Source organism: Triticum urartu, chromosome 1, assembly GCF_003073215.2.
Source record: "Triticum urartu cultivar G1812 chromosome 1, Tu2.1, whole genome shotgun sequence".
In the NCBI taxonomy this organism is placed as follows: domain Eukaryota; kingdom Viridiplantae; phylum Streptophyta; class Magnoliopsida; order Poales; family Poaceae; genus Triticum; species Triticum urartu.
In genome coordinates this window covers 473,018,333-473,027,475 of record NC_053022.1, presented here as the reverse complement: position 1 = coordinate 473,027,475, position 9,143 = coordinate 473,018,333, and the positions used below count along the sequence as shown (strand labels likewise).

General features: G+C 45.1%; 1 protein-coding gene across 1 annotated transcript; it reads left to right on the top strand.

Annotated features, from left to right (window-relative positions):
- The first annotated feature begins 4,277 nt into the window (after positions 1–4,277).
- On the top strand, positions 4,278–5,151 carry LOC125520185 (pleckstrin homology domain-containing protein 1-like). The gene has a single exon (XM_048685028.1). It carries the CDS (start codon positions 4,426–4,428, stop codon positions 4,930–4,932), a length of 507 nt encoding a protein of 168 aa, XP_048540985.1. The 5' UTR covers positions 4,278–4,425; the 3' UTR covers positions 4,933–5,151.
- The last annotated feature ends 3,992 nt before the right edge of the window (positions 5,152–9,143 follow it).

Here is a 9,143-nt window from a genome sequence, read left to right as displayed (position 1 = left end):
AGGGTTATGTCCGTCTCTTTTGAGTGGATGTTTTAGTGGTGATATTTCCTTTTTAGAATCTCAAAATGGAACGACGGGCATGGCAAGTGAGTACCACCGCCCTCCGTCTATAGTGTGTGTTTGGTGTGTTTTCGGCTAATGAGACAAGGGGCGACAAGGGGCCACTTGGGTTTGTACCATGGACCTTCATTTTATTTTCTTAAACCTTGTAAACCGTAAAGGCTCCAGTTCGTTAAATTCGGACAAGTGTCTAGTTTCTAAAAAAGACTTGAACGGAGAAACATAATGAGAAGATTTTTATAAGTCCATCCTTGCAACCATGTGGTGATTTTAGTTGTCCGATTTCTCTTATTACCAACGTGCTTGTGTTGGTGATGTAAGAAAAAAAATGCTAAAAACTTGACATTAGATTATTTTTAAAGCATGGAAAATTATGTTGTAGTAGGGATGGCAATTTTCTTTAGCAAGCAGGGCAATTCCTTCTTTCCTTTAGCGAGCAGAGCAATTTCTGTAAAAAACGAAGGCCTCCTTCGATTTGAAGAAATTTTGTAGGAATTCTATAGGAAAATTTTCTTTAGAGTTCTTTGGATTGTAGGAATAGAATCATATTCCTATGAAGGATTCTTCATATCCTTCATATTTCGTAGGAAAATAAATATTAGTCTAGACTCAATGGAAAAATGGGGCTGCTATGTGTGATGGCCTGCCTTATTAGGGATGATAGACTACTCATATCAATAAGGAATTCCTTCTTTTCCGGGAGCCCATTCAGACAGAACTCCAAAGTTAAGCGTGCTCAGCTTGAAGTAGTGTCAGGATGGGTAACCGACCGGGAAGTTGCTCCCGGGTGCGCACGTGTGAGGGCAAAGTGCGCAGAAAAGACTAGTATTGATTTGTGGGGCCAGTCTAGATCCCGCCAGGAGTAACGACCACCGGTGGGTGTGTCCGGGGCGTTACACTATGCATCGGCCGTCGGATTTGATGGATTGAGCGACCAAGCACCATCTTTTATCATTGTAACACATGTCGTGTTGTGGGAAATTTCTACAACGCGAGTCATGTTGCAGAAATTTTTGCAAGATCACAACAGAGGCCTTGTTATAGTTTTTTTACAATAGAGGCCTTGTTGCAATTTAGTGTTTTTTTTGCAACAGATATCTCATTGCAAATTTAATTTTTCTGCAACAGAGGTCTTGTTGCAGTTTTCGCAATAGAGACCTTGCTGTGGAAACTCATCGTATTGATCAGTGAGCAGCGAGTAGTGGCCACATTGACGGAAAGGAAAAAAAGGACCGCTCGGTCAGGACACACGTCGTACAAATGAGCCGGCGGATGCTCGCGTGCGATCCGCTGGTAGAAGCCAAGCATTTTCCATGGAAAAAATCATATGATGTGAGCAAATGACATTTCTTTTCCTATTCATATTTATGGAATTTGATATAAATGTCATCTCATTTTCTATGAGTTTCCTATTCCTATGACTTTTCTACCCTATGAACCAAAGGAGACCTAAACATGAGAAGGATTTACCATGCTTGCAAAAAAAATGGACATTCCCGCGATAACATATTTTGCCATCTCGAACATTCTATTGTAGTGAAATCTAGAAAAAGTAGTTGTATAGCTAACTCCATGATTGTGTTACTATTAGGAAAATGACTCGATGGCTACGTGACTACTGACTTGCGGTAATATATTGACTTTGTTAATTCTCACCTAGATAAGAATTAGCAAATCCACTTTTTAACACATAGCGATAACATAGTTTGTTTATAGGTTTCCACCATGTTTTATTCAAGAATCAATATTGTTTAGTACAAAAAGAAAGAACAATAGGAATGATGGATAACCAAATATGCCGTCCAACGGCAAGAGAGGCCAAAGCCTTTGCAAAATCATGATCTTAAAAGTTGTGTTCCCTAGCCTCATGAACAATTTCTGATTCATCAAAGTGTAGCATTCTCTTCTGTATGTCCCTGATAACAGGCGCCAAGCTGCCGAGGCTCCTATAAAAGTGCTCTTGAGATAAGTGACAGTAGCAGAACAGTCCATCGCTAACTATAACATGCTATATACTACTCCATAGCGTGACCTAAAAAGTCTTAAAATAGTTTAGAAGGATTTTTTTTAGATCGTAGCGTTAACATAGAGAGAAACTAAACGAGGGGTAGCTCTTACGGGAACCTCTCAAGGGTCACTTTTGGTGGGCTGAGAGCGTGCCACAGCCACAGCCACTGCCATGCTTCCCCGGGATTCATTTTTTAATTTTTCTGTACGTGTTTTCTAGTTTTAGATGATTTATTTTTGGCTTTTTGCCCAGTTTTTCTAAGGTTTTTGACCAAAAAATCGGGGGGAAATTACGCGAGAAAATGCATTTTTTTTCATCCATGAGGGACAGAAAAAAAGAACATGTGTTTTTTGTTTTTTTCGCGATAGACACATATTTACTTCTCGTGGAGGCACAGTTTTGTTTCCGCGAAAGGAACAATTGTGCCTCTCGAAAAAAAAACATTTCTTTTTTGCCTTCGCAAGAGTCACGGATTTACTTTTCGTGGTGACATATGTGTGCTTCTGCAAGAGACACGACAATACCTCTTGGAAATAAAAAATGGCATTTTTTTACTCCGCGAGAGGCATAGGTTTACTTCTCGTGAAGGCACAGATTTGCTTCCGTGGGAGGCACAACTATGGCTCTCCGAAAAGGAAAAAGACTTTTTTTTTGCTTTCTTGTGAGACACAAATTTGTTTCTCGTGAAGGTACATATTTACTTTTGCGAGAGGCACAACTGAAAAGGAAAAAAAGAAGTGAGAAAAAGATGTGCTTCCAGCTCGGTTCTATTTTGTCATGTTTTTTTTTCTTCATAAAAATAAGTTTTTCAAAACCTATCAACTTTGGATCTAGTTTTTGAAGATTTAGAAGTGATAAATCCAAAGATGAATAGGGTTCAAGATTTGGAAGCATGGTTTAAGAGATAAAGTATTTTAAAATAAATGAATTTACGAAAAAGAAAAAACTCTCAGGTTGTAACAAGTGGCACACTTGCAACTTGAAAGGTGAGAGTGCCCTTTGCAAGGGGTACCCTGCAATTAGTTTTTTTAGGGATAAGAACAAGCTTTATTCATCAAAATCCACATGTAGTGGGATATAATGATGGTCACGAAGTTGGCCAAACCAAACATGACGCCCTGGATCTCAAGAAAGCGAGAACTTAGCTAAGCTATGTGCTTCATAATTGACAGCACGACCTTCAAACAGAAAATTATAATGAAAGTTTAAAGCTTTGAGATTGATCTCAGTAGTGATAACGTTGTATCTACCTCGAGCACCCTTGGATATATCAGAGATTACTTGTTTGCAGTCTGATGCTATGACCACATTCTGAAGATGTGGGGCTTCTCGACATGCAACGGCTTCCAGTGTGCCAGGGTCAAACACTCCCTCAATGACATGAGCCGAACTCCCAAGTTAATTGCCATCTCTATCCCTACATACCGCCGTTGTTGATCCTCCTCTTCCGCTTAGAACTCCGACATCAATGTGGATCTTACAATACCCCATCGGTGGCATATTGGGCACTCTCCGGACTGCTGCATGCGGTGTTAGTCCTTGTTGAGAATTGTTCTGCTGTTTTTCACCTATGATATTAAGATTGTCTCTAAACCTGGTGATAAAACTGTCGGTCATATGTGGATTTTGAAAGATTGACTCGTGAATGGCCTTACCCTGCAATTAGTTTCTTTTAGGAAAATCTTACCCCGTAATTAGTTTTTTTAGTCTAAACATACTTTGCTTTATTAATTGAACAAGTTCAGGGGATACAATGTAAGTCCGGCGGGTTTAAGAGCCACACATGCGCTCGAAATCCAGATCAAAAGTATGTTTAGCAAGGCTATGTGCCTCGATATTAGACTCTCATCCTTCGAAGATGAAGGAAAACTGTTGAAAGTTTCTAGATGTTTATGCAATCTCTTTGATAATGCTTGCATAAATGCCTCCAATGTTGTTTTTCAACCTTGATAGATGAACGATGGGATAAAGCCCAACGGTCTTTATTAAAACCAGATGAAATGGGCTTCCCGTGTATCCATATAGTTTACAGATTTCTTAACCGTTATGATATTAGTTGCTAAAAAAAAGCCGTTGTGATATTTGTTTATAAAAAGACGTATGATATTCCCATTATAGAAACGTTATGATTTTGTGTGAATAAATACTGGATTTAAGCGAATCAATTCAGCTGGATATAAAACGCCAAATTAAACCGTTCAAGGCGACGCCTTTGCGATCGCATCAAACCGCCCGGCCAAATCCAGCGGCGCAATGCTCCCCACCCACTTTGTCCCTCTCCTCCCTCCCCAGTCGCAGTCCCCCCCGGCGCTCGCACGCGCCCGCCCGATCCCGGATCCCCGATCCCCCCCGGCGCGATGGCGGCCAGCCTGTGGCGCGCGGTGATGGGCTCCTCCTCCTCCTCGGCGGGCGGCGGCGACGACCCGGCGGCGGGCGGCGTGGAGTTCTGGCACGGCGCGGAGCGCGCCGGGTGGCTGACCAAGCAGGGCGAGTACATCAAGACGTGGCGGCGGCGCTGGTTCGTGCTCAAGCAGGGCCGCCTCTTCTGGTTCAAGGACGCCGCCGTCACGCGCGGCTCCGTGCCCCGCGGCATCATCCCCGTCTCCTCCTGCCTCACCGTCAAGGGCGCCGAGGACGTGCTCAACCGCCAGTTCGCCTTCGAGCTCTCCACCCCGGCCGAGACCATGTACTTCATCGCCGACGCCGAGAAGGAGAAGGAGGAGTGGATCAACTCCATCGGCCGGTCCATCGTCCAGCACTCCCGCTCCGTCACCGACGCCGAGGTCGTTGACTACGACAGCCGCCCCCAGCCCCCGCCGCAGCCGCAGCCCAAGAAGAGCGAGGCGAGCGAGCCGTCAGAGTAAGATCGCGGTGAACTCCGTCGCCCTCTCTCGATATGACTATGTTGTATCAACTTACTTATGTGATTGTGAATTCGTGTTTTTGTTTCTTGTTTATTGACTGTGTGTGTATATTATTGACTGCTGTCTGGGAATAATTGGGTTTCAGTGTATAGCTCATTGACACTTTGGATCGGTTGACATGTTATAATTTCCAAAAATTGGTGGTCGTCTTCTAATTCAGTGCTCTGTAAATTTTATCCCTCTTGTTTTTGAAGTGGCGACAATTTTTTATCAGGCAATTCTCTGTTTTGTTCATTTTGCTTAATATATTCGGGTTGAGTTCCAGAGGATTTCACCTTAACTGACGCCAATTTCTTGGTTCCTACTACAACATAAGCGCAAGAGAGTGTTGTATAGAGGGTCTTTTCACAATAAGTAGCTCATTTTGGCAAGCAAAATGAATCATTATCCCACAATTATTTTCTATATGAAGGTAGCCGGATGTAGTTCAATATTCCTGTGAAGTTTGTGTCACAGAGTTGCTATCCTAATTTATATGAGCAACTCCAGTGGCAGCAGTACAATGGAATTTTGAGTGCGACCAATGTCAACTTGTCAAGCACTGTGTTTATCAGCAGTCAACTTGAACAATCACACACTTATTTTTTCCATCTGATGACTGAAATGGAAACTTTTGCCTTTATAAGAGACTGGAGTCTGGAGTTGGTGTGGTGGTGCTGGGCTTTGGTGAGTACAGTGACCATCATCCATCATTAGTCATTACTTATTGCAGTTAAGAGACTGGATTCGTCATCCTTAGTCAATCATGCGCAAACACAAACTGGTACTCTGACTGATTTTTGAAAGGCATGGTGACTTAGCATGATCTTAAAAACTGAACTTTGAACATTGATTCTTTTGACATTGTATTGTTCTAAACTGAGATATCATAATCATGATGACTCTCAAGTACAACTTGAACAACTTTCAATCTTTCATTCTCAAGGCTAGGTGCCTTGAAATAGTGAGCAAAAAGAGTGCTGATGAATACATGATCCTTAATAAGATGCAACCAAAGAATTTCTTGAATACTGTATATTAGAATGGAGTAGAACCTTGTATAACTTTCAGTTGTCAAATTCGTTCAGGTGGTGCCCTTATAACTGGTAATCTGTTCTCAGGTTCACTCAATTTGTGTCACTACAATTGGATTTGTAGCATTACTTTGTTATGCCTTGTTATATGCAGTTTAGTGCATGCTGATCTCTTCAAATAGTTATACATGAAATCCCAAAGTCAGGATGATCATTACCACTTGGGTGAATGTCTTTCTGACACCCGTGACCTGTCTACTCCGATTCAGCTACTTCTAATAATGTTATGGTGTTCAGGTGTCTGGGTACCTTTGATCTTTTTGCTAACAAAGTTCTTCCATTTTCTACGCTTTTTCCGACCTGTCTTTCTTCTAGTAATACAGTTGCTACTCTTCTTTATTTGTTCTACCAGCAAGACGGGTAATATTTAGCAATCTGCTGCCCCTTTGCTTGGAGTCCGAAAATATTTTGGTTGACAGTGTTGTCAACTTGTCATGCTGAAAAACAGTCATTGGCGCGGCATGTTGTTCGAGAAGTAGTCCATGTCGATGGTCCGAACATTTTCTAGGGTTCATCCTTCCCCAAAGCACCCAGAGTTACCTGTTGCTCTGAACATTTTTAATACTACTCTGGAAGTGTGGTACCAAGTTTTGAGCCTGGGTGACAAGTTCTTTTAGGGCTCAACCTTTTCCAAAGTTACAGGGAAAATGGTTTACTTAGTCCGAGCTGGAGTTTTATTTCTCATGGGAATGATCGTCCTGGGTAAACGGTACCGGTAAAGCCCAGAGCTTGAAGCTTCATTTAACAACATGTAACATCTCTCGTAATGTGGGCTATTTATAGATGGTGACGGATGTTGAACATCGGAGTGCTGAGCGTTTGTTTGGTCCTTGATTTCCATAGAATGTTTGACGGAGCAGCACACAAGCTTGGGAGTTTTAATGAGAAAAGCTAGAGCACTGTGATACTGTTCTGACGGTGTTGCAGTTCTCTCACGTCGACCCTCTGTTCCACGCGCCTCGGCAGGGCACATGACGTCCAACGGAGACAACGCGCCGCACTGCTGTGGCGTTGGAATCACGCTGGCTGGGTAGCGGTGTCCAATTTTTTTGGTGCTACTACTTAGCGCATTATTCATTCCGGTAGACAGCTTTCCTTTTTGTTGGCATATCTATATTCACCCGCTTGCTTGCAATTCTCAGAGCATGAATGTAACTATAGGTAACATGCACTTTCCTACCCTGTTCTTCAGTTTTATCCTAAGAGTATCTCCAGCCGCGCCTCCAGAACGGCTTCCCCAGGCGGTTTATTTGCGCCGGCGACAAAAAAATGGCCCAGCCGCGCCCTCAGGACGTCGAATTCCGCCGGCTCGGCGCTCAGAAGCCGAACACGACGCACTGGGGGGCGCTCGGGGGCTTCGGTGCAGGGGAAAAGCGTTCCTGGGGCCACATTGACAGGCAAAAAGTCAAGCCACCCGTCCAGATTCGCCTCCTACCACCGCGCTCGGCCGCCACCCTGCGCCACCCTGCCGATCCCGGCGCCGACCACCGCCCGCCGCAGCTAGGTAGACCATCTCCCGCCAGGAAAAAGAAGGGGTTTCGTCGAGGCAGCCTCTCCGCCGCCGCCCCGGCACCTTTTCCGGCGCTTCGGCCGCGCAGGGCCTGTACACCGGCGGGCTTGCGCCCACCTCGCCCACAAGGTGTTCGGTGAATTGCCCGGCCCGGCGATGGACTCTGAAGATGAGGAGGCGCTCGCGGCGTTGCTGGATGAGGAAGTCGAAGCCGACGTCCAGGAGCAGGAGCATCTCATGGTGCTCGCCGCCCTCGCTGGCCTGCTCGCGAGCAGTGAGAAGCCGCGGCGAGGTGGCTCGGCGCTTGGGCGGGTGAAAGCAAAGAACCGGCATCGTCTTGAAGGCTACTGCATGCTCTACTCGGACTACTTCGCCGACGCTCCATTGCACGGTGAGAAAACATTTCGGCGCTGTTTATCGGATGAGCCGAAAGCTTTTCCTCCGGATTGTGAATTCCATCCGGGAGTTTGACAGCTACTTCAAGTGCAAGAAGGATTGCACCGGCACACTTGGATTCACCTTCATCCAGAAGTGCATGACAACTATGAGGATGCTTGCATACGGAGCTCCCGGTGATTCACTCGACGACTATGGGCGCATGGACGAGTCCACCAACATAGAGTATTTCTACAAGTTCTGTCGGGCAGTGGTGGCAGTGTTTGAACCGCAATACTTGAGAACACCCAATGCGGAAGACGCTGCTCGGATCCTAGCACAGAATGCAGCAAGAGGATTTCCTGGGATGCTTGGAAGTATCGACTGCATGCATTGGAAATGGAAGAATTGCCCATTTGCTTGGCAGTGGTTGTACAAAGGCACCAGAGGCGATTGCAGTGTGGTGCTTGAGGCAGTGGCCACACATGACCTCTGGATTTGGCACTCTTTCTTTGGGATGCCAGGAACTCACAATGACATCAACATCCTGCAGTGCTCCCCAGTCTTTGCCAAGCTTGTTAAAGGTCATTCTCCTCCGATGAATTTCGAGGTCAATGGACGACAGTACAATAAAGGGTACTATCTAGCTGATGGCATCTATCCGAGATGGTCGACATTTGTGAAGAACATCTCAAACCCTGTGCCAGGAGGCAAGAACGTCTGGTTTGCGAAGATTCGGGAGGCTTGTAGTAAGGATGTCGAGCGGGTATTTGGTGTGCTCCAATCTCGATTTGTTGTTGTCTGGTACCCCGCTCAGACCTGGTCGAAAGATCAAATGTGGGAGATCATGACTTGTTGTGTCATCTTGCACAACATGATCATTGAGAGCGAGCAGGAAGAGCCAGTGTTTGACACTGAACCATACTACAGGCAGGGCCCTCTAGCCGAAGTTGATCACCAGCTACCGGCAACCTGGACTGCCTACCTCAGTATGCGTCAGGAGATCCGAGACCCACAGGTGCATCATCAGCTGCAGTAGGATCTGGTGGAGCACCTATGGAGGCTCAAGGGCGAGGCCGAGAATGACGTGTGATGAAACTTGAGTTTTTATTTGTTAGACTATATAATTTGTAGTGAACTATTTGTTGAACACGTCGAAACACGCTGAACTATGTGATGAACTAATTGATTTC

Bases quoted from the DNA above. Each gene is read 5' to 3' on its own strand.
- LOC125520185 (XM_048685028.1), top strand. From the start codon at position 4,426: ATGGCGGCCAGCCTGTGGCGCGCGGTGATGGGCTCCTCCTCCTCCTCG.